The 23,709-nt window shown below is 45.9% G+C and overlaps 4 protein-coding genes and 3 long non-coding RNA genes across 7 annotated transcripts; 3 read left to right on the top strand and 4 right to left on the bottom strand.

Annotated features, from left to right (window-relative positions):
- Window positions 1-763: 763 nt before the first annotated feature.
- Window positions 764-3,560, bottom strand: LOC130517913 (tissue alpha-L-fucosidase-like). Its single transcript, XM_057020122.1, has 8 exons — window positions 3,178-3,560; window positions 2,939-3,073; window positions 2,589-2,726; window positions 2,396-2,501; window positions 2,123-2,323; window positions 1,661-1,851; window positions 1,217-1,316; window positions 764-1,138 (listed from the first exon to the last, which is right to left on the bottom strand). Exons 1-8 carry the CDS (start codon window positions 3,513-3,515, stop codon window positions 1,004-1,006), a joined length of 1,344 nt encoding a protein of 447 aa, XP_056876102.1. The 5' UTR covers window positions 3,516-3,560; the 3' UTR covers window positions 764-1,003.
- Window positions 3,561-5,122: 1,562 nt separating this feature from the next.
- Window positions 5,123-7,722, bottom strand: LOC130517912 (tissue alpha-L-fucosidase-like). The gene is made up of 7 exons (XM_057020121.1): window positions 7,318-7,722; window positions 6,725-6,859; window positions 6,390-6,633; window positions 6,109-6,309; window positions 5,850-6,040; window positions 5,549-5,648; window positions 5,123-5,464 (listed from the first exon to the last, which is right to left on the bottom strand). Exons 1-7 carry the CDS (start codon window positions 7,674-7,676, stop codon window positions 5,327-5,329), a joined length of 1,368 nt encoding a protein of 455 aa, XP_056876101.1. The 5' UTR covers window positions 7,677-7,722; the 3' UTR covers window positions 5,123-5,326.
- A 243-nt stretch (window positions 7,723-7,965) lies between these two features.
- Window positions 7,966-10,981, bottom strand: zbtb8b (zinc finger and BTB domain containing 8B). The gene is made up of 5 exons (XM_057020117.1): window positions 10,850-10,981; window positions 10,203-10,394; window positions 9,103-9,994; window positions 8,799-8,977; window positions 7,966-8,663 (listed from the first exon to the last, which is right to left on the bottom strand). The coding sequence occupies exons 1-5, from the start codon at window positions 10,892-10,894 to the stop codon at window positions 8,397-8,399; spliced, it is 1,575 nt and encodes a 524-aa protein (XP_056876097.1). The 5' UTR covers window positions 10,895-10,981; the 3' UTR covers window positions 7,966-8,396.
- LOC130517915 (uncharacterized) lies at window positions 8,408-12,572 on the top strand. The gene is made up of 3 exons (XR_008947851.1): window positions 8,408-8,537; window positions 10,209-10,405; window positions 10,805-12,572. It is a non-coding gene; the product is annotated as an uncharacterized LOC130517915 (long non-coding RNA).
- LOC130517917 (uncharacterized) lies at window positions 12,573-17,111 on the top strand. Its single transcript, XR_008947852.1, has 2 exons — window positions 12,573-13,107; window positions 16,646-17,111. It is a non-coding gene; the product is annotated as an uncharacterized LOC130517917 (long non-coding RNA).
- Window positions 17,112-18,590: 1,479 nt separating this feature from the next.
- On the top strand, window positions 18,591-22,191 carry heyl (hes related family bHLH transcription factor with YRPW motif like). The gene is made up of 5 exons (XM_057021391.1): window positions 18,591-19,174; window positions 20,588-20,654; window positions 20,741-20,824; window positions 20,898-20,979; window positions 21,135-22,191. The coding sequence occupies exons 1-5, from the start codon at window positions 19,095-19,097 to the stop codon at window positions 21,797-21,799; spliced, it is 978 nt and encodes a 325-aa protein (XP_056877371.1). The 5' UTR covers window positions 18,591-19,094; the 3' UTR covers window positions 21,800-22,191.
- Window positions 19,836-21,135, bottom strand: LOC130518645 (uncharacterized). Its single transcript, XR_008948113.1, has 2 exons — window positions 20,437-21,135; window positions 19,836-20,326 (listed from the first exon to the last, which is right to left on the bottom strand). It is a non-coding gene; the product is annotated as an uncharacterized LOC130518645 (long non-coding RNA).
- Window positions 22,192-23,709: the final 1,518 nt, after the last annotated feature.

Raw genomic sequence — 23,709 nt, forward strand, 5'->3', positions numbered from 1 at the left:
CCAACATGGATGAGATCCCTCTGACTTTTAACATCCATTTGACCCACAAAGGAGAAAAAGGGACCAGCACGGTGGCGATACGCACAACGGGGCACGAGAAGTTGTTCACCGTGGTTCTCGGCTGCCACGGAAACGGACAGAGCGCTGGATGACGGAAGGCGAACACTCCTTCACAAAGACTATGAGGCAGCGGCGGGCAAGTTATGCCACCATATGCGGGTGGACTGTAGACGCCTGGGCTATAATACCGTCTTCATGTATTGGAAGAGCTTTCACAAAATCAATGCTGAAGCGGAACTGGTCGGTGAGTCCGATTCAGATGATTAAGAAGAGGAATTCGGGATGTTGGACATTGAAATAGTGCAGCTGTTTAATTCAGATACAGAAGATGAAAACTTTGATGGTTTTGTAGCGGAAGAATGAATATTTTGTTCAATAAATGTGTCGAAACTCACTGTTTCACTTCCGTTGTCATTTTTTGCTGTACGTTTCAGCATGCGCCTTTTAATACAGTGCGGCTTATGGTCGTGAAAATACGTTTTTCTTTGAGCTGATGGATAGTTGAATTTCCCTTCTGGGATGAATCAAGTTTAATCTATCTATGAACCAGTTTATTTCAGGTTTTTATAACTACTCTCACCACATTGATCACATCAGCTGACAGGATAATCTTTAAAATGGCCTCGGTGCAGCGGTGAAAAGGCAAACTGCACATACTTTTAAGACACAAAGATAGAAATAGAATACAATTTTTTTTTAAAAAAAATAGTGTACTTTCTGAAGAAAAAAATAAAGAAACCATTAAATATCTGAGCAAGACATCCATATAAACCACAGGACACTTTTAAACGGCACACAGCAGATTAAATTTACACATTCAAAACAAAACCACCACAGCTAAAAGAATAAGTGATCCCTTTCACAAGAGTTTGTGTCATATAACTGAGAGAAAAACAAGACACCATGATGCTAATTATCCAGCCTTGTTGGGTGCCTTTGTGGCTCACTTGGCATCACTTATTTTGATTGTCCAGACCTGACTCACGGACTGAGACAGTTCAGGCAGAAGAACAAAAAGGCCACCATCGGCGCTGATTGGGGTCCAAGTCAACGGGCCCTGATGGCCTAATAAGGTCACCTGGATGAGGTGTGAAAGAGATTAATACAAGCTTTTGATACATCCTGCAAATGCCACAAATTAGCTCAGAGGCTTCACCTTAGTGGATGAATCACATTTAGGTTGCAAGAGTTCCACGATGGGTTTGGAAGGTTTGGCTGTCAAGAAGGCGTAGACAGTCGACCCTTTAGATGTGTACCTGAAGAAATGGAGGTGATGTGGAGTAGAGACAAGTGTAGGCATATGTGGCGACAAACAATGGAAACTCAATTTTCAGGTCATTTTTTGTGTGGAATGTACTTAAATGCATTCCTTTTGAAGGCAGTCTTTACAGGTCCCACTGGTTTGTTAACAATAGGCTAAAGCTGCAATGTGAAACATGTTAAATATGCTAGCTTGTTCGCTTTTCTTACCAAATTGAAACATCTTTATTCTCAGACAGAATCCTCCAGGGTTTATTACAGTATAACAAAAATTAAAACAACGGTATTAAATCAGGTTGTTTAAGCAAAAGACACTGAAAGAACCGGTGAATCTTCTTACCAAACCGGTAGACTTGCATTTTCGCTCTGGATCCTCCAGGGTTTCGAGCCATAAATCGCCTCCCCGTTTACGTCCAGCCAGGCTCCGATACCCCGGAGCCTCTCTTCAAACACGACAGGGATCATTCCATCAGAAGTGGGGCCAACGTTCAGAAGGTAGTTCCCTCCCAGGGCCACGGTTTCAACCAAATCCTGCCGTATAAGTAGGAAAACGATGCCTGGGTGTCTTTTCTGCTGTTCATTATAATATGATTTTAGGAGTGCAAAGCAGAAACCTGCAGGAGCTGTATTTTACCAAGATTATTTTTAAATAACGGGTGAGAACACACTGTTTTATACACATCCTGAACAATGTCAGAAACCTGCACGACTGGTATTCTCGGTCTACAAACCGGATGTTTTCCAGATTCTCTTTCAGGAGTTAACATGCATTCATAGAACACCAACGGGTATGTGAACACACCTTGATGATGGTGGGCAAGTCCATCAGTTCAGATGTCTTCATATTCCGTCGGTAACCCCAGGATTGCTTGTCCACAGACTGGCACTTCTCCCACTTGTGTTTGGGCAGCTGGCCTGGAGTATATTTATCCTCACAGTTGTAGTAGCCGCCATGTTTGCACCTGAGGTCAGATCCCCATCTGTCATTGGTCACTACTGTGTCCTAGGATTGTAATAGTTTGTTGACACCCAGGAGTCCAGAATGAACATCACTTTCCCCCACAAAAACACCTACTTTAACTGGACTGTCATTATAGAGCCAGGCTAAGAACTGGGTGGAGTTCCAATACGTATCAGGTGCGTCCCATTCGCCATCAGACCAGATCAGATCAGGTTTGTACCTGGGGAAACAGCAGGAAGGCCACATTGTAACTCCACAATGTTATTACATGGAATTCTGGATTACACACACAGAGTGCACTACCTACGTGACAACCATGCTATAAAGCTCTGGAAGGAGCTTATGTGCCACAAACTCCTGAGTTTTGAAGCCGCTTTTCTTGTCTCTCTCAAATAGGTGGTTGGACCACTCACACAAAGAGTGGTAGAGTCCATAATGCAGCGACCTGTGGAGGAAAACGGAATACTGAAGATGCCAATAGCAGGGATGCCTGCATCTGAACAAGCACAGCCTCACTGTTGTTGTCCATGAATGCAGAATGCGAGACTTATTTCTACCAACCCGGACATAAAAATGTCAATAATCCAATAAGATTAAATCTTTATAATCACAACAGTACATCAGTTGCACTAAAGGTTCATTGATTTCATGTCCCACCGGCTGCGTACAGCTGCTCCCAGCTCTCCCACTAAATCTCTGTGCGGGCCAATATCGACGGAGTTCCAGTTCCAGGAGAAAGGTGACCCCCAGTTAGTGAAACCCTCATGGTGTTTGGCAGTCAGGACCACATACCTGCAGAGTACAAACCAATATATATCATTCAAGATTACATGCATTTTTGTATGCAATAATGATATTAAAAAATAAAGTTAAAAAAAAAAATGTTTCATACTCACTTTGCACCAGAAGCTTTAAATATATCCGCCCAGTCTCCCGGGTTAAAGAACCGGGCACTGAAGTGAGGAGCAAACTCCGGGTAGGTGAACCCAGACGGGTAGTTACGTTTCATGAAATCGACACACTCCTGGTTCGGAGGCTGCCGAAACAGCCAGTCAAACAAGAACCACTCGTCGTGAAACCCCGGGACGGAATACACACCCCAGTGGACAAAGATCCCAAACTTGGCTTGGTCGTACCATGAGGGCAGCGGTCTGGAGTCCAGACTGGGCCAGTCCTCCGTGTACCGAGCCGCCGCTCGGGCTGCCAGCACGGTCAGGAACGCTGCCACCAACATGGCGCAGGCTTCACGAATACGCACTCACACCTGTCTTGTGTCGTGTACTGTTGTTTTTAGGACAGGTGAACAAAGGGCACCTGACGTGGCGTTTGCGGATGCTGTTACTTGAGGTATTTAGTTCCTCACAGAGTGGTGCTGAGTGTCTGCAGTGTGAAATAGCACTGCTTCTTAAGTTGATTCAAATGTCACGGGAACGTTTGCATTTTATTCATAGGCCCCATAAGTTTTTATTTAAAAAAGGACAATCTGTTGCAGTTTCACTCTTATCATCGCTTTGGCAAAACGTGTAATGTTGCCATTGGCAGACAATTGTGATTGGCTGTGGAGACACTTTGTGTTATGCTCATGTTTGTTCATGGTTGAGATCATAGCAAGAGGACTGGTGTACTCAACTTGTTAGGTAACAATAGATTAGATTAGATTAGATTAGATTCAACTTTATTGCGCTGACAGAGGGACGACTTTGCACATGTACAGGTACAGAGCAACAAAATGCAGTTTAGCATCTAACCAGAAGTGCAAAAGAAGCAGCAAGTGAGGATAATAACTTAATAAATACAGTATGTGCGGTTATTTTTACAATCGTTTACCGGGTTGTGCTATAAACATATTTTACAGATGGTGTTTACATTAAATGCCTTAGACTATAAGTGCAGGAGCTATTTAGCTATTTACATAAGATAGAGGAGATGTGCAAATTATAAATTACGTGTATACAGATACAGATGATAAAGTGCATGAGTGCGCAGGACAGGTTTAAACAGTAGCTACGTTGGTTACTAAGCTAGTGAGTTGTTGTGTAAACTGCTGTAGTGTAGTGAGGTGTGGAGTGTGTAAGGTCAGCAGGAGTTCAACAGGGACAGAAGTATTAAGCTCGTTCAGGAAGGTGGTGTCCATGACTGTGGGGCTGGAGTTGTTGGGTTTGTAGTCGGTGATGGCCTGGATGCCTTGCCACATACGCCTGGGGTCAGAGCTGGAAAAGTGACCCTCAATCTTGCGTTTGTAGGTGTGCTTGGCCTTTTTGATGCCCCTCCTCAGGTTAGCCCTGGCTGTGCTGTAGGCCTGGGCTTTTCCTGATCTGAAGGCAGTGTTGCGCGCCTTCAGCAGGAGCCGCACCTCCTTGTTCATCCATGGCTTCTGATTGGGGTATGTGCTGATCCGCTTCGTGGTGGTTATGCTGTCGATGGTGGTGGTGATGTGGTCCAGAACAGTGGAGGTGAAATTGTCAATGTCGGTGTGTGTGTGTGTGTGTGAGCCACAGCTGCCCTGGGGCATAAACATACTCCAGTCCGTGTGTTGAAAAACTGGAGAGACGCCGGGCCTCGCGATGTGCTCGCGCCGCCATCTTTGGTCTTACAAAGATGGCGGCCGAACAGAACTTGCATATTGTTGCCCGACATTATGCAAGTTGCACTTCACATTGTTGGCAGCAAAATTAAGATTTTATTGAATTACAAGCTAAAAAAAACCAAAAACCCACAAAGCGAACATAAAATCCAGTGTATCACATAAGCATGTTCTATCTAAATAACATTAGCATCTTACATATGACAGGATACACACTCAGTAAACAGGAAAGTTAAATGTCAATGCATCCAAATCCGTTGCTGCTGAAAATAATCATTTATTAAAGAAATGTATCCAAGCATTGACAGCGTCATAAAAATGACAAAGAATATAAAAGTATTATGGAAACCTGAGTCAGATATATGGTATATATGTCCCTTTAAAAACTCTTATACCTCTCATACACACATTATGAAGGTAAAACACGACTGGGTGTTGACCTTTTCTCATTTCTCCTGACTTTAGGACACCTTCTCCAGCTTTAGGCACCAGGTATTAGCAGGAGATGCTGGTTTCAGGGGCAGAATTATCAGCAAGCCTCCTGTCTTTGACACTGGTGCCCATATTAGTGGTTTACTGGGATAATCCATGAGGGTGACCTGTGAGTGTAAAAGAATAACATTTTAGCTTTATGACTAGAAGTGAAAAAGGTTTAAAGGCAGATTCAGAGACCAAGGACTTACTCTTGTGGATGCAGACGTCTTTGGCCCCATGAGCTGGAGTAGATTTTTGTCCGGCCAGCCGAGGAGGATGGCATAAACCGTACTGTTTTTGGCTGTGTACCTACACAGTAACAACAAAACACAGGGTTTAAGTCAGACTGGAAATGCATTTGAGGGGTCTTAAGTCATCAACACATTATTGATAATGTGCTTGTTCTTCGAATATGAATCACATGCTTCAAATTTCCAATCAAAGTAGCAAATATCTTTAATATATATAATATATATTTATTTAAAAAAAATTACATTATATTTATCTTACCAGACAGTGACAGTGGTGTTCTCTGTCTGCACCCTCCAGGGGTTGGAGCCATAGATGGCTTCCCCATTGACCTCCAACCAGGCACCAAGCCCCCTCAGCCTCTCCTCAAACACAGGAGCAATCATACCATCTGCCGTTGGTCCAATGTTCAGCAGGTAGTTTCCCCCAAGTGCCACCACATACACCATGTCCTGGCAAGAGGAGATCCACGTATAATTATCCCTGAATCCCGATTAAGCGACGGACTTTCGTCTCTTACCCCAATGACTGATGGCAGGTCCATGACCTCTTTCAGATTCATGTTTCTCCTATAGCCCCATGAACGGGTGTCCATGTTCTGGCATTTCTCCCATTTGTGATTGGGTACAGTTGTCGGAGTGAACCTGTCGGCACAGTTGTAGTAGCCACCATGTCTGCAAGAGCAGCCCCGACCCCACCTGTCATTGGTAATCACCTCATCCTACAGTAAAAAACAAGTCAGCTACAGCAAAACAGGCCCTCGCCATACTGCAATAAGTAAATATGGGTTCAGATATTTACTTTGACCGGACTGTCATTGTAGAGCCAGGCCAGAAACTGGGTGGAGTTCCAGTAGGTATCTGGTGCTTCCCAGTCCCCATCAGACCAGATCAGATCTGGCTTGTAAGTTATTACAAGGTCCTTCAGCTCTGGAAGAGTCTTTGTGCCAACAAAATACTGTGACTTGAAACCAGAGGATTTGTCAACCACATAGAGGGGATGGAACCATTCGTACAGAGAATGGTAGATACCCATGCGCAGTGATCTGACAACACAAAAATGAAGTCGTTTTCAATTATTTTCCTGACATGACCAGTTGAGATTTTGTCACAAGCTCGATGCTTATTCCTCCTCACCTTTTCCTTACAGCCGCAGCCAGATCACCAACCAGGTCGCGATGGGGGCCCAGGTCCATGGAGTTCCAGTTGAATGAGGTAGAAGAGGGCCAGTTGGTAAAGCCTTCGTGGTGTTTGGCTGTGAATACCACATACCTGTAAAGAGCACCAGAGGCAGCATCTTCGTCTCTTAACTCACCATAAGATCGTCTTATTAGTCCCACAGGAAATTCTCAAAGAAAAATGCCATTTCACAAATACATGATTTCTTTTTATTCAATATTCTGATTATACGTATTATTTCTAATTGTTATTTCTTGCACCTAGTGACTAAACGTACCGGGATGTTTTTGTAAGGTTCAAATGGGCGCCCGTTGATGTCACGTGACTATTTTTCACAAACCTATACACTTTAACAATTTCGCCACTGATTATCACTGCTTTTGTCTGCTTAGGAAAATGACTTCCTATATCTACTTTGATATCCAGCTAACAAATTCTGAGTCCTGAGTCAATCGTGGCTGAAGTCAACAAAAACTGACAATGAAGTTTTGAGACTCGTAAGAGGAAAACCCGTCGGTGTATATTATTTTGGAGATCTTTTGCAACTCTACCTGGCCCCAGAGGCTTGGAATAAATCTGCCCAACTTTCCGGGTCGAAGAACTCTGCGTGAAAACGAGGCGCAAAATCGGCGTAGGTGAATCCGGGCGCGTAGTTTTTCTGCATGAACTGGACATTTTCGGGAAGCCCCTGGGCGCGCCACCAGTACCAGAACCATTCGCTGTACTGTCCGAAGCCGGGAACCGAAAAGACTCCCCAGTGGACGAAAATCCCGACCTTGGCTTCATCGTACCACTTGGGTAAGGGTCTGGCGTCCAGACTAGTCCAGTCTGCGGTGTATGGACCCGCGCATCCTCCCCCCAAAACGAGGAAGTTTAGAATTAAATATTTAATCCGAACTACGGGCTGCATTTCACCGGAGTCTTCTACTCATACGGAAGATCCTGAACCATATAGTCATGTGACACCCGCCTGTCACGTGCATTTCACCGAGAAATTATAGAGTTGCGACAGGTGATGCGTTGCTTTGTCGCCCCCTGCTGGCAACGGACGACACCCAGTCCAATGGCGCGCAAGACGCAGTATAAACTTTTAACTTTCGCCCTTCCCCCCCCCCCACCCAGACATTGACTCTTACGGAATCTTACTAATAAATGCTTGCTCTACCAAAAACATGAAGTGAATTAATGCAGAAAGCAAATGCATGGGTACAGAAAGCTTTTATTGTGACAACATCCATAGGAGACGCTGCAAACGCATGAAGGAGCAATCTGTTCAGGAAATCAGAAATGACAGATAGTTGGAAAAAACATGATTTCTTAAGAAGTTTTGCCAAGTGCAAGTCACTACATGTAGACTGCTGAAGCAGTCAGTGATTACAACTAAATGGATCTTACAGTAATAAATTAATTTATCCATAAAATAATCCACAATGATCACGAAAGGTGTGCTGGAAGCACAGCACTTCCAAGGTACCCTTGAGAAAAGTACCAAATGTCCAACATGCTCACAGACGGCCCTGTAATGAGCCGGTAACTTATCCAGGGGTGTAAACTGTCTTTGCCTGTATGCAGCAGGGATAGGCTCCAGCACCCGACCCCACAAGGTAAAAAAAGAGGTTGCTTCCTGCCTCTAAAGCATCTGTTTTTCTGCCAGGTCCTCCACCCTGCTAACCTCCACGTCGTCCATGTCGTCCATAAAGCTGGACCAGTCCGCACTGCCGTCACCACGGTCCACGGGCTCCGGATGGGTGGCGGGTGGCTCAGAGTAGCCGTGAGTAGTTGTCACACAGTTGCAGCTGTCGCAGATGCCGAAACGTCGGAGTCCAGGTGAAATGTTGGATCCTGTGAAGGTCCGCCTGCAGCTCTTGCATGACACTGGCCAGTCCTGTCTGTGGACCTGTCAGTGGTCCACACAGCAATTTATGCAAGGAGCACTACCCCCATATCTGTGGTTTGACTTTAATAATATTCCAGCACTTTATTAAATAACAAATAGGAGCTAGTTACAATGTCACCACCCTGGGGTACTTACACTGTGAGTATGGCTGCGAAGGTGCTCCTGGCGGGTAAATCTCTTGCCACACACTGGGCAAGGATATGGCCTCTCTCCTGTGTGGCAGCGGATGTGTCTCTTCATGATTCCCTTCTGCTTAGCAGTGTACGGACAGAACGGACACTTGTGAAGTTTCACCGGCACCACCAACCCATCACCTGCATGGGGAGAAGACACAGCGTTAAAATCCTGATGGAGCCTGACTCTGTTTAAAGATAATTTTACACTGTTGTCACTGTACGTATGTCAACCCCAACCACCAGAGAGAGAGTGTGCTAACTACCTGCGTCTTCTCCAAGCCAGTCAGACTGGATCTCTAACATGGAGGATCCCACAAACCCTCCGCTTTCATCCATTCGCCCTCCTGTGCTGTTCATGAGGCTGTGGTTAAATCGATTCCCCAGTCTGTCCACCAGGCTGGGACCTTCACTTCTAGAAACAATCTCCATCAGCTGCCTGGCATTATTAAAGGAAGGGCTGTACCCCAGGGAAAAACGCTCATAAGAGGGTGATGGACTTGATGGAAGTCGTCTGCTGTGAATAGAGTTATTGAGAGCTGGCGCTGGATATAAAGCCAGATCTTTGGTATCAGGAGATTGTATGAGCTCCTCGTCAGGATCATATTCAATTTTGGGGTTCACCAGCTCTGGGGTAAGACCAGGTGAGGATGTGTGGTTTGTCTGGTCCACCTGATGCTCCTGATCCCCACCCCCAGAGTCAAATTCTTTTTCACCGTCAATGTTCCTACTTTTACATGGAGTTGTGGTAACAGGGATAGGCAAGGCAGTTCTAGCTGAAGTCTGACTCTCTGAATGTAAACCCGACCCTCTTTCTGCCTCCGCAACCTGCGAGTGAGGCTCTGCAGCCTCTGCACCACTGGAGATGGTTGCAGCTGCAGTGCCACTGTCTGGACCCGCCGTTCTGTCCTGTGCTTGGTTATCCTTCTCTCTTTTCTTCTCCTTCTCCTTGTTGCATATTTCCAAAGACGAGCGGATGTATTCCTTACAGAAGTTGACCAGATCAGTCATCTGCAGGTAGCTGGCTGCTGACATCACCTCAATGACATTTGTTCTGTTCAGAGCCAATCGGCCAGAGTACAAGTAGTCCAGTATTATAGAGAAAGCATCAGCTGTGACAATGTCCAGTGAGGCTGTGCTGCAACGCTGTCCGCTGTCCTAAAATAAGATGGAAGAATAAGTCAGAATTTTGAAAATTATGTCATTAGCTCTCCTTTCCCTTAAGTCTGAGGGAAGCCTGAATGTAGCGGTCTTTGCTAATGTAACCCCGAAGAAATCACGTCTGACTCATAACAACCCTTATCATAATTGCTACATTAACAACACAATCACACAAATCAAATTCTCCTGAATCCAACATTCTTACTTGCAGATAATGAACGAGAAGAGCCCTAAAATAGCCGCTCCCAGCGAACAACACATTACGATGGGCTTTGAAGACACGGCCTTCGACGAGGATGCTGCAGTCACAGAAGAAATCTCGCTTACGCTGCTCATTTAGCTCAAAAAGCAGCTTGGACAAATAGAAAGGAACTTCCATGTCTGACCGCAACAGTCCCTGTCAGGAGAGTGGAAGAAGAAATTAATTTAATTGCAAGCCAGAAGAGGCAAAACAAACAACTCGATTCCTATAACATTCTTGTTACTATTCAACAAATCACAGACCTTTAAGCTGCAATTTTCACCCAAAACATCCAGATTTAACACAGCAATTTTGCATGAGGCACAGGAAAAATTTGCATTTGTGTAAACAGCATATCATGTGTATGATAAGTTATAAATAAAGTCTCATATCCTGTAGATCAAAGCTGAGACATTCACATTTTTACAGGTTTAGGACATTTAAACAATACTGAATGTGGGCTGTTACAAGCTAACTAGTGATGCTAATTTCGAAAACCTAATTGCGATGTCATGTTTTTAAAAAAAACAACACACACACCCCGCCTACAGAGAACCCCGACACAGAGAACCCCGACACAAAATAACCATAAAAACAAAAACTTGCCGTACAAGTTCCACTTTAAAACGTGTGTAAGGCAACAATACACCAGACATTTGAAAAATGTAGAACAGCCAACAATTTCCGCTTTACTCTTCTTCGTCTAATTTTTTCCCGGGAGATCAACCACGTTGTGAATGCTGCCCTCCAGTGGGTAACACTCATAACTCCATTTGCAGGTCCAAGTATTTTTTTGCAAACTTTCACCTTATACTTTCATTCGAGAAATATAGAAGTTTTACACTAACACAAATTCCTATTCTCAGCTCGTCCATGGAATGTAGCTGAACTGTAATATTCTTATGATATATATTATTGCCATACTCATATCTTTATAGATATTGCATCCCTATACCACCATACTCAGCCCACCTGGTGGGAGACCACCTGAAACAGATTATTAATGACTTCTTCTGACTGTGATAAACAGATTGATGTATAAAATATATACGTGTATAGTTAATTTCGAATAAAATATGGACAAGTAGATGAGGTAAGAATGTAAAAGTTTTGGACTATCTAAGCAGTTTATTAGTCCATGCTGGATTTAGTGAAGGCTTTCCAACATGAAAAAAAAAAGTAAAACCAATTTGTCCTTAAAAGGCCACAAAAAATCACCTTTTCAGCATCTCATAAGAGGAAATATATCACCTCCACAAGTGAAATTGGTTTCGATCAAGCAGCAGCACCACCTTCTTAAGCTAAGTGTCTAAAATTTGTTTAATTAATCTTTTAAATACTACGAATATAATGTTCAGTCAATTGTTCCCCAGATAACCAGGACCAGGTCATTACACTATACACGGTGCGCCCTCTAGCGGCTGCATAATGTAACAACAACATATGTATCATTAAATTCAGTTAACAATTCAGTCATTAAAAGCCAATGAAATCGACTGTTTTGACTGTTTGAAAACCAAGGTCCGAAACTCTACAGTATAAACTTTTTAAAATGAAAAATGCACCAACAAAGAAACAATCTTTTCATATTGCACAGAGAAAATTAAAATACCACTTCAAACAATTCTTTATCATGTTAAACTAGATTCTTGAAAGTGCTTCACGTACTCCTCTGTTTCAACCTCAAATTAAAAGCACTGACAAAGGTCAAAAGTTTAATCTTTAATTTCTCGAACAAATAACATTGTAAGTCCTGTGTAGGAACCTCTGCAGATCAGCATCCTCTTCCAGGCGCCTTGGCTTAATTTCTCTGTCATGCTCTACAGAACTTTTTATTCCTCCTCCATTCCAGACACATTTTTCCCATTTCCAGACGCAGTCAGAGCGAACCAGAAGTTCCCTCAGTATTGTGCCACACCCTTTTCAGCACAATCCCCTGCACTTAGAGATGTTTTTACGCTGATGGATGTAGACCGAGCAACTTATTTGTTTCAGATATTTTCCCATGGCGGTGAGGGCGAGCACAAAAAGCCTCACGGAGGCCCGGGGAAGCCGCGGGGTAGGCGCACATCAGCCTCCATCCCCACTCTCTTTTGAAAGTGAAATTTATAGCCTTATAAAAACTCTATTCACACTTACAAGCACTAAACATAAACAAGTATAAACAGACTCGGCCCCTGTAAACTTGACCCAGTGGACCATTGTGTCCATCCGAGGCTCAGCTGGAACCGGTTGAACTCCGCCGCGACGCTGCCCGATGACCTTCTTCTTGCTCTTGCTCGGGGAAACACAAGGCCTTTGTTTTGGCCTTTTGTTGACATATGGGCAGGAAACTCCCGCTGCAGCACCAACGCTGGTTTAGTACAATGCTGCCCTATATTTGCGGCCGTTTAATGCTAGTTTACACCCAGCATACCTTTAGCAACAGATTTACGATGATGTTTTTCCTTGGCATCGCGATGGCATGTGATTCTGCCTAAAAAGTAAATATAAATACGTGCATTGTGTCTCAGCCGCCGCCGTGAGGCCGACGGCTGGCACGGAGGGCTCCAGCATCACCCTTCTGGATCTCTGCGGTCGGCTCCTCAGCACATAACAGCCACTTAGGCCGGCATTTTCCCAGGCTAAGACAACACACCACGGTGGTAGCGGGAGCCGCAGAGAGGGACTGATTAAAGAGTGGGGACAATGGAGGGAGAGAGAGCGCGGTGGCATTTTCCGTCGCTGCCGCTGTCTCCCAGGGGGGACCGAGTATGTGCCGTGAAACGTTTGAATTATCCCAGAATCTCTGGAATTCAGACGGAGGCACCGCGGAGAGGACCCTCCACCGGGGATCAAAGAGACTGGAGAGGAGTGTGGTGGACTGGTGGTAAGGTTGAGCACATATAGGGGAGCGTGTGTGTGCGCGCGGGCGTGTCAGACAACTCACTTGTGACAGATAAAGATGATGTTTAAATATGAATCATGTTCTCTTTGATGACTGTGAACATGAAGTCATCAAACGGAGCCTTTGGAATTTGGGGTTTTTTATATTTGGGGTCTGAGGGTCAAGGCGAGAAGGAAGCATAAAGGCCTCACCAGGATGTGTGTGAGGTGTGCGCGTGTGTGTGCATCTGTGTAAATAATCTAATGAGACTGCTCTTAATGGGCTGGGCACCATTGGTGGCAGACAGGAGGAAGAAGGACAAGTGGCGTTCCGCCTCCATCTTTCCCCGCTTTCCCTCCATCCATAATTATCACTTGATGTTCTCCGCCACTCTGGAGACGCGTTCCTCTCTCGCTGGAAAAGGAAGCGCATGACAGTCCGAAGTAAAGCTGCCAGACTTTTGATTATCGTATATTTAGCACCAGAGCGGGGTTGTAAATGGAGCCGTAGCGACCGCAAGCTTCCGGTGGCGAAGGCCCGCCGTATGGGCTGGTCGTCTCAGCCGCAGACAACTCCTGAGATCAAAGCTATATTTGCTCTGTGCAGCTCGCAAGTCATCCTCAAAGAGTGTGTGTGTGCATGAGCTACCACAGAGTGTATAGAATTACTTCACTGTACAAGCACGCCTTTAGGCTTGTCAGGTTTGCATGAACATCTGTTGGGTGTTCATTTTCTGAGACTTTCTGCATGCCTGGCTGACCGAATCTCTAACTGTAGTCTGCGTATTTCATGTCTGACGGTCCTTAGAAATGCAGTCAACATAAATATATGGGCTGAAGTACAGCATTGTCAGTCACATGCAGTGAGTAAAACTGTTTCCGTACTTTATTTTGAAGGAAAATGTTCTGCTTGTATGTTTTTGTGCTGCTTTATTTGCTATTTTCACCCCCCCCCGATTCTTTCAGAATTCTTTGTTTCACAATAGGATTTGAAAAAAAGTCTCTTTTTTTATTACTTGACAGAGGAAAATCAGAGCTAATCCAACTTTCTAAGCAGTGAAATTACGCAGTTTATGATGGATTTATGGAAATATGCATTTTCCGTTTCTTTAAATTAGGTGACATTTATTAAAGTGAGTTCCTTTTAATGACAGATGCACATTTAATTTCCTGGCAGCTCCTTTATTCAACTTTCCTGAGTTTTTATAATTCAATAAAGAATAATGAAGGATAAAAATACAGGTGACACATTCCACTTTACCTTACCAAATGTTCCATAAACAGGAAGAACAAAGGTTCAATTTACCGCCACTGTCATTTTCATGTGAAATTTTCCTTTGTTTCCCTGCACACTCACTGTAATCCCCTTCTGAGAATGCTAAAAATTGCCCGCTCGTGCACGGGCGGCGAGCCTTTCTTTTCAAATGCTGCCATTCGGGGGCTTACGCTTGCTCTCCTGAGCTGCCACCAGCGCGAAGTGTCGGCCGGATGGCCCCGTGATAAGGCCGCAATCTGAGGTGCAAAGTTATAGGGGGATTTGGCAAAGTGAGAGGTTGTCAAAGAGGGTGAGGGTTAGTGCGGTGAGAGCTAAACCTGGGATGGAAGACCGTTTCCTGGAGTTCTGGTGCAGTGAGCGGGTCATCGAGGTTGCATATTTGTAACATTTTCTATTCTCTGCCTTTTTTAGAAGCTCTCAATAACAGAAGGTTGCTGCTGACCAGCTGACGCTGCGCAATAAAACCGGGCGATCGGCGGCTCCACCGTCAGCAGAACTTGTCTTCCAGAAGCTAATATTAGGACGCCTCTCTACCCCCGCCTCGGCCATCGAGGGGGGCACACGCGGGCCGGAGGGACTAGAGCGGATTAGCGCTCCGCTCTTTCATTTTTCACTCCCCTCAGTTTCCTTCGCCTCTTCCTCTGCGTCTCCACGTGTGATGTGGCGGCGGAGTCCAAATGAACTGATTAGGGATCAGTCACGGCACCAAATGGCATTCCTTAAAAATAGTAGCGCTTTCCTTCTTTCTTTTTTTTCTTTCTTTCTTTGAAGATTTCGGGGCATCCTCAGCCTGGAATCACATCCAGACCCCGGCCCCTGCCTTCATCTTGTTATTGGAAGTTTGTTTAAACTCATGAGGAACGTCGGCTCGGTCTGGGGGAAAAAGGCAGGATCCCTTTGTTGTTCTTGTTGTTTTGGACTTGTTCGCATTGTGCGCGTTTTCCTTTCGGTGCCAGCTTTCGCCGGCGCCTCCCCGAGAGGGCCGCGAAAAAGATACGGGCCGTCCTGGCGCGGCGCTTTACAAATGACGGGGGGGGGGGCAGGAAAATATGGGGGGGAGAGTAGAAACAAATGTGGATGGATCGGTGGGAGGAGGAGGATGGGTATGGGGGCCGCAACCCCCCCCCCCCCCACACACACACACACACACACACACACACACATTTGAGGCATAAAAAAGAAAACAAACAGATAAACATGTCTGACATAAAGAGGCTGGTTTCCGCGGCGACAACACAATGGCTGCCTGTGGCTCTTGGGGCCCTCGCCGTCCCGTCTGGGGCCCGGCACCAGCGAAAGTCACCGCAGTCACAGGGCCCGTCAGCATGTGTGTGTGCGCGTGAAACATGGTGAATGTCATCACGAGTACTGTGGGAACCGCCATGAAAGAGACCCCACTCAGAAGCCACAAAAGTTCTTTTCTGCTTCTTCTCCTCGGCTTTTAGCTTCTTTATTTATCTGAGCCGGATTAGGAGGGAGGACTCTCTCTCTCTCTCCCTCCCTCTCTTTCTCCCTCTCAATCTCTCCATCTGTTCTCTCTGGTTCTGCAGGCCTGACCCATCACAGCCCTCTGCCCTCTTGACTTCCCCAAACCTCCATGTCAGACGCTGTTGTTCTTCAGCTTTATCCACACTCCGTATCAGCTGAGCCGCAGCTTCTTTTTTTTCAAGATCCACTTTCCATGACCGACTTGCTGCTGGTGCCTCAAAGACTAAATCCAGCTCAGCCCGAGTGAAGCACACAGACGGTTCCGCGCATATTTTCCTCCTGGGTCTGGTTTGGACTCGGTCAGGGCCCATTGCCATGCCGATCCTTTCCTGACCTCACAGACCGACGGTGGCAACGGCCTCATGTCGATAAGCTGCCGTGCGACATTTCAACATTTCTATACACACAATCTCCAAAAATAATTGAAATAATAATAATTGAAAATATTCTAATCAGGCAAAACTGCACTGAAAAACGGACCCTGAAGCATGAAAAATGTGCAAACAAGATAGATTTTCATTTAAAAATCAGATTGAAAACTTTAACCATTGTAATATTAACAAACTGCACCTTATGCATTTATAAAACAAATATGCAGAAATAAGGGTATTTTTATGTGGTAAAATGAGAACATCCTGTGTTTTTTCTTGCATACTTTTGGAGGTTTCAGTGTCCTATAAAACAAGGACTGGGTTTTTGTCACAAACTATAGAAACTGGATTATTTTTTGGCTTTTGTATTTGAACAGAGACGCTGACATTTGTTTGTTTTTTTGCAGCAGGTAACTTCGAACACCCACGCTAGGATGTTCTCAACAGAGAAAAATAGCTTCAAACGCGCCACCAGGCAACAGCAACAGCCACAAGCGAGTGTTTGTGCATTATAAATGTAGGTGTACACACATTCTTGTCTGTTTTGTTGTGCTCGAATGAGTCAGTTAATGGCTCGTGTGTCATGATATTCCACTTGAACATGTGTGCGTGTGTGCGCAAATTGTAAAAGTATGAGTTAATTTCAGTGAAGAACGTGGCCTTGTTGTGGCTTTGGAGGGATTGGAGGGAGAGGACTTGAAGTGGCCGACCAAGATCGCCAGAAATCTCCCAGAATTCCATCCCGTCATGCGGTGCCAGCTTTCTCTCTCTTCCTCTCTCTCTTCCTCTCTCTCTTTCCACGTCTCTTCTTCGATGTCTCCTCTCACACACACACTCCATCATAACCAAGATTAAATTACTTGTTTAATCGTGTCTAATTGCATCCTCTCATTGTGTGATTTCTCTTTTCAAAAGCAAGGCTTGCATCATAATGGTGCGTGTGGTGAAAAAAAGAGCCCAACCAGAATGATTTCATTAAAAAAGGGGGAAAAAAACACGCTGGGCGGGTGATAAAAATAACAATAGAAACGAGACTGAAGCCTGACTTCATAAATGTCTTTTTTCCCTCTTTTTAAATGCTGAAATCAGCTCCAGATTCGAATGGAGGGATGTTCGGTAAGGAAAGGATATATAGGACAGAAGAAGAGAGGGATTCCTCTTTTCTGTCATCCTCACCACATTAAAACCCGCCTCCTGGTGATGGTCCTACAGCTGACACTTGGTATTACAAACATACACGCGCGCACATGGTTCCACTTTATCGCTTGTATGATATGTTGAAATCAAATCCGATGCGAGTGAGATAAATGGGGGGCAGGACGACCAAAAAAAGAGGAACCATCTCAAATTATACAAAGAAACGCGCCGACCAAAATGGAATAAATCTAATAAATCAGAGGGAGTTTTGTTCACAAGCTGGAAGTCCAAACTCAGAACACACAGATCTCACCCAAACGCATTGTGTGTTTAAACACACCCTTCCAGTCTGCCAGGCAGGAAGCTGCACTCTCAGCTGGGCATTGTGTGAAAGGGGGCATGCCACCACTCTTACATACACACACACACACACATATAATAACGGGCGCCTGGGCTTCATGTTTCTATAGTTTCCATGGCGATCCCTCGCAGCGAGCTTCCCACGGTGCACGGCAAGGCAGCCCGGCTGACGCTGCGAGGAAGGCGTGCGTTTGTGTGTGAGATGCTGCTATCTTGTCCGGTGAAGAGCTCAGATGTTCAGACACTCATGGGTTTGTTCCCCTCTTGACCTTTTACCTGCTCTCCTGGCACGCGCGGCCTCCTCTTCAGGAGGAGTGACGCTCCTACACGCTGCGTTTTCGAGACCGATCCGCGGGGAGAACGACAGAAGAGGGTGTAACGCTGCAGCTTTTAGAACAGTAAAAGAAAAATATCAGGCCAAAAATCAATAAACTGTCAAAACTATTTGGCATTTTTTGCTGTTTCGTCTTCGGGATAATTCAACAGGGCTGCGCACTCTTCAGCAATTCCTTGTGATGATTAAAAGTCTGCAGAGGAAGGACGGCCATTAAAGTTGCTTATTGGCCTTCCGGTCCTCATTTGGCGGCGTTACTAGATAGCTTAGAATAATGCAAAAACAAACAAACAAAGGAAGCGGGGGGGTATATGCAGAACATCCTGAATTTCTGGATAAATTACACCTATTAGTGTTAGGTTCTCAAGGTCACCCCCCCTCACTTGCAGATGATGCCCACCGTTCCCACACTCACCTCGCTCGTACCCGCCTCCCCGCCGCCATCGCCCCCACGGCAACATAAGCAACGGCTTCACAAGGGCAGAAGGAAGGCAGGAAGATGCTTTCGGGGGCTAATTGACTGAGGAGGACAGAGGGAAGTGCTGGAAGGCTGGTGGATGGGAGGGAGGCTGACACACCAGGGAGGGCCAAATTAAAAAGGGGGGAGGAGTCCAAACTGGCAACCCTGCCCTAACTTTACTTTGTCACTGTGAGGCTGTGACAGAGCGAGCCGGGGGAGAAATAACAGCGCACGAGAGATTAAGAGGCTGTGATTGGGTGTCAGAGATAGACCAAAAGACTGGAGCAGGCAGGAAATTTCATAGTTGCCATGGGCCCCCGGGGGTCGACCGAGTGGCACTGCTGAGTCATAGAGGGAAGGACAGATGAAGAAACAAGAAAAAACAGACAAGTGACAAGAGGGTTCTGCAGACAAGAAGGATTTTATAGGTGATAAGGAGCAAAGAGGCACAGAGGAAAAACTTTGTTGAGAGGGGAGACGGTCACCAGTACCTCCGAGCAGAGGGAGCGGCCGCACTTCAGCCCATCAAGTCTTTCCTCCGTCCATCTGAGGACAGGTCAGAGACATGAAGAGACCTCAGGACTACAGCTCGCCAGACTCCGACACAGACGAGTTCATCGACGTAGGACAGGAGGACAGTTTTTGGTGAGCATCCTGAAGGAAACTGCAGTTGTTTGGAGGCAAAAACCACAGTAAACACGTTCAAGGGCAACTGAATGACGCGTTTTGCACCAAAATGAATCCCAGTCCAGTTTTAAAACCTGCATTTTCAGTGTTTAAACTGGTGGATCTAAAGTGTCGCTCAAACTGATTTTAATTATAAATGCTTTTTGTTATTTAATTTTTTTATGAGTTGCTTCCTGAAACTGACCCTAACTTCACATTTAAACTGTGCCAAATCTATTTTATTATTATTTTTTTATCCCAGATATTAGTTTTACTAATTTAGTAATAATTTGTCTTGCTAAATTCAGGATTATATTCAGCTGAATTTACATGTATTTAATGTTTTTAAGATAAATTTATATATAAATCAAAATGTATATGTCTTAATGTTAATGCATTATTAAATTAAGGTATAAATTTAAGATTTCTTTCATAGAAAAGGCAGAAAAAAGGAAGCAGCATCACAAAATCACAGCTTTTTACAATTTGGTGTGTCGGAATCAATAAATTATTTTCAATGTATGGGGGAATTGCCAACATCATTAGTTAACATTTTAACAGTAATGGTAGTTTGTTTGTGATATTTAGGAAGTTAAAGGACAAATTAAACGGCTAGAATGAGAAGCAGAAATACAGAAAAAACATTTAAGCACTCTTTTAACAGCTGGACTGTGAGCCAAAGACAAGAGCTGCATGCATTTTTCCAAGTTTGCTAGTTACTTTTCCTTTCAGTTAAAGTGGCGAGAGCGTTGCCTCGTGCGCGGACCCTTTCACAGCGGCGGCGGTTACATCACACAAAACAGAGCAGGAACACTAAAGACGCCTTGGATAAATCAAATCGCCGTGTGACACGCAAGCAGAGCGCGGCGTGGCCTCCTCGAACCCCATCAAACGTGGACCTAAACAAAAGCACACGGCCAAATTGTTGGCTTTCAAGTTTTCAAATCTAATAGAGGGCGAATCGTCCCTCTGGTGGAGGGAACTCCGAGCTGTCAGGGCCTGTAAGATGAGAGCGGGCAAACAAACACGATCCATATTGAGTGGCGAGACTCGGAGGAGCTCTCGTCGTGCTGCATGCAGGAATCTTCTGTGGGTGAAGGCCCTGGCCCCGCGGGCTACGCAATCATCTCTCTAAAAGTGTTTGAAAGGAGAACAGCATGTCATTTCACTCAAGCTAATGTCCAGAAAGGCATGAAACCAAAGCAAACGCGTCCTCCCGTCTCTCCGGGGCACCGACTCACAAATTAGATCGGAGGGAGCTGATGTGCCATCCTGCCTGTGTCGCATTAAAGGCGGGTAATGATAACAATATGCGGCAGCATCAAAGGCACCATGTGTCTCCGTGCCAGTCCTCTCCCCCTCCCCGTCTCACCCGTCTCCCTTCTCTGTCAGCACTGTCACAGGTTCCGTGTCTCCCGGCAGCGCGTCACAGATCCTGGCCCGAAAGAAAAGACGAGGGGTGAGCAGATTATGGGGGATTTTGTTTGTTTGTTTGTTTTAAATTCTGTTTATCGGCTCTGACCGTCTCTCCGCTTTGCTGCTCAGATCATCGAGAAGAGACGGCGCGATCGGATCAACCACAGCCTGTCCGAGCTCAGGAGACTGGTGCCAAGTGCCTTTGAGAAGCAGGTATTATTACTACTATCATTGTTATTGTTGCTTCTGGGGCCCGGGCCCAAAATAATCTTGCTTCATCAAACAGGGCTCGTCTAAGCTGGAGAAAGCGGAGATCCTTCAGATGACCGTGGACCACCTGAAACTCCTCCATGCTGTGGGGGGGAAAGGTTTGTGCTTTCTTCGTGTTATTGCCAGTGCGGGTGCAAAAGAAAATAGACTCCTATTGTTAGAAACTGCAGTTTGCGTCTACCTCCCGTCGAGATGTTTAGGGAAAAAAAGCCTTCTGTGATGGTTAGCAGGGATGTTTTTGTCTGGCTCTCAGGTTACTTCGACGCGAGGGCCCTGGCGGTCGACTACAGGACTCTGGGCTTCAGAGAGTGTGTTGGCGAGGTGGTGCGGTACCTCAGCTCCCTCGACGGGGACTCCACAGACCCCATTGGAGCGCGCCTGGTGTCCCACCTCTCCCACTGTGCAAGCGAGCTGGATCCCCTTCACCTTCAGTCGCCACCGGCTTCCATCCTGCCCTTTCCTCCTTGGCCCTGGGCTTCCTTCCCCCAGATCTCCCCCACCTCTCAGGCCTCCCCCTCACCTCCCTTCCCCAGAGGACGCAGGGATCTGGCCTTGCTGGGGAGCTATCCGTCGCCCCCCACCCTCGGCATCGCCCCGCTGAGCGGGTGCGGGCAGGCACTCCTCCCACCTGCAGCTCTGGCCACCGTCCACAGGGTCCCGCCCCTCACGGCATCACCAGCGCTCGGCCTGTCGAGGCCGACCCAACCATCCCCTCACAGCATCAACAGGGCTTCTCCTCTCAGTCTCCTGTCCTCTTCCTCTCCTTCCTCCTCTTCCTCCTCCTCCCCCTCTGACCCCCTCCAAGTCTCTTTCAGGCCCTTTGCACCTTTGGGGTCTCCCACAGCTCAGCGCAGGGGAATCAGCAACAGAGCAGCCAAGCCGGTCCTGGGATGGGGGACAGAAATCGGGGCTTTCTGAAGGTCGACTCTCGTTCGGATCAATAATTAGACTCAGTGTGTCGGGTATGCAGCTCACACGTGCACCACGTAGCAAATATGGTAGAATTGTTGAAACCTTTATGGTTCTCTTCGCATTGACGGACTCCAAAAGCCATATTAGACCGGGAGTTGAGTTTCAGATAATCAAAAACAATCATATAGAGGAATAACAAAGGAATGTGAAAGAAAATAAGGATGCAAACAATACACATGTACAGATTTCAACAGAGCCATATATATATGAAAATATCAACGGGATGATTTTTACTGACTTCTTACTGTGATTGTTTTTCCATACTTTTATTCTGTTGACTAAATGAATTCAAGAATGTTTGACAGAGGTCTATATAAAAACCAAGTGCCTTTACCTCCTTCACGCTCACGTGTTTTCTTTATCCTCACCATAAGTTTCTGTGTTCATGTCATTCCGCTGGCTTAGAATCAATTTTTAAGTTAGAATATTCCGCATCGATTTGGAAGACATGCGCTTTGTGGCTTGGGAATGACTCCGGAATGTAGACTTTGTCTTTTTTTTATGATTTGGATCTTTTTAAAACTTTCACAGCACGTGTGGCACAAGCTGTTGCCTTTTAATAGGACCTCATCTCAGGCCAAGTAGCTAATTTTTTAATTTTTTTTGCTAACCACATGAAGGTCACCACAAACATAACATTTTCAAAACGTGCAAATGTTTGTCTTTAAGTGTCACAGAAATGCGTGTAGATGAATACCTGGTGCTCCACCTCAAATCAAACTCCCTCTTCTACTCAAACTTCTTCTGTGGTATTAGAAATCAGGTGTGTCTGGTACGCATGGGTCCACACTCAGGAGCATGTGAATGCAAGCAAAATGTCACAGGAAGTGCACACATAGCTGTTAGCCACTCGTCCATATTAGCTTGGCTTACAAGTTCCCCATCCATAACCGCCTCAGTATTTAAACTGTCTCCAGTGATGGCTGATGGGAACTGCGGTCTTGCGGCAGCGGAGGATAAACACGGCGGGAGCGGGTGGTGTGTTTTGGGAGGCCGCCGGGAGGCAAACAGACCCATCACTTTGCTGTCTAATTGGCAGCACTCTGTAATTAGCTTTGCCCGGGTTTTATCCCGGGCATCTTCCTCCCGTCTCTCCAATTTTGTGGCGCACCAGCAGATATCTTCTCTCCAACTGTCTCCTCGACAACAGGGGTGGGCGAGGGGGGTAGATACAAGAACTGAGAGGAGGCAAATGGAGGAAGAGGAGCCGCAGGGCTGCGGTTTGATGACTGATTTGGCGTAGCCGTCCAATACCAGGGTGGTGAGAGGCAGTTGGGGTTTTAGGGGGAGACGGGAAGAACTGAGAAAGAGTGTGAATCAGAGAGGGGATGAATAAGAAAAGCCCCCCCGGTGCAGATGAATGACAGTTGTTGCTCAAGAAATTCAACATAATTGTGAAGCACTTCACTCAAACAGCTCCATCAGGATGAAAGCAGTGTGTGTATGCGTGCGTGTGTGCGTGTGTGTGTGTGTGTGTGTGTGTGTGTGTGTGTGTGTGTGTGTGTGTGTGTGTTTACTGCCGGCGAAAGCTTTGATCTACTTCAGGATGCCATGTCTGTGGTCTGCGGTCCTGAAATGCGTGTGTTCCACAGAGTGACTATTGTTTATGCGAGTGAGTGTGCTGGTGTGTGCCGGAGGCTGTCTCACGTGCTCACCACCCGTGTGTGCGTGTCTTGCTGACTGTTTTGCTTTTGTGGCTGTTGCCGGCACACACTTGTGTGGGTGGGTGTGTGGTGTGTGTGTGCGAGTGTTCTGGGCTGGCGTCAGTACCGAACCACGGTGGTGGTGAGGCTCTCGTGCAAGGCTGGCTGGTGGTTGGATGGATGTGGATGGTGGTGGGATGTTTGGATGGAGCG

The sequence above is a fragment of the Takifugu flavidus genome, chromosome 21, assembly GCF_003711565.1.
Source record: "Takifugu flavidus isolate HTHZ2018 chromosome 21, ASM371156v2, whole genome shotgun sequence".
NCBI classification, from domain to species: domain Eukaryota; kingdom Metazoa; phylum Chordata; class Actinopteri; order Tetraodontiformes; family Tetraodontidae; genus Takifugu; species Takifugu flavidus.

Excerpts from the sequence above, each read along its gene's own strand:
- heyl (XM_057021391.1), top strand. The coding sequence starts at position 19,095 with ATGAAGAGACCTCAGGACTACAGCTCGCCAGACTCCGACACAGACGAG. Across the intron at positions 20,825-20,897 it reads CAAGTGCCTTTGAGAAGCAG|GGCTCGTCTAAGCTGGAGAA; the intron begins GTATTATTACTA and ends TTCATCAAACAG. Across the intron at positions 20,980-21,134 it reads CCATGCTGTGGGGGGGAAAG|GTTACTTCGACGCGAGGGCC; the intron begins GTTTGTGCTTTC and ends TCTGGCTCTCAG.
- LOC130517912 (XM_057020121.1), bottom strand. The coding sequence starts at position 7,676 with ATGCAGCCCGTAGTTCGGATTAAATATTTAATTCTAAACTTCCTCGTT. Across the intron at positions 6,310-6,389 it reads ACAATGACAGTCCGGTCAAA|GATGAGGTGATTACCAATGA; the intron begins GTAAATATCTGA and ends TTTTTACTGTAG. Across the intron at positions 6,041-6,108 it reads ACCTGCCATCAGTCATTGGG|GACATGGTGTATGTGGTGGC; the intron begins GTAAGAGACGAA and ends TCCTCTTGCCAG.
- zbtb8b (XM_057020117.1), bottom strand. The coding sequence starts at position 10,894 with ATGTCTGGTGTATTGTTGCCTTACACACGTTTTAAAGTGGAACTT. Across the intron at positions 8,978-9,102 it reads CTGGCTTGGAGAAGACGCAG|GTGATGGGTTGGTGGTGCCG; the intron begins GTAGTTAGCACA and ends CTCCCCATGCAG. Across the intron at positions 8,664-8,798 it reads TTCGCAGCCATACTCACAGT|GTCCACAGACAGGACTGGCC; the intron begins GTAAGTACCCCA and ends GACCACTGACAG.
- LOC130517913 (XM_057020122.1), bottom strand. The coding sequence starts at position 3,515 with ATGTTGGTGGCAGCGTTCCTGACCGTGCTGGCAGCCCGAGCGGCGGCT. Across the intron at positions 1,852-2,122 it reads ACTTGCCCACCATCATCAAG|GATTTGGTTGAAACCGTGGC; the intron begins GTGTGTTCACAT and ends CTTATACGGCAG. Across the intron at positions 1,139-1,216 it reads AATGTGATTCATCCACTAAG|GTGACCTTATTAGGCCATCA; the intron begins GTGAAGCCTCTG and ends CACCTCATCCAG.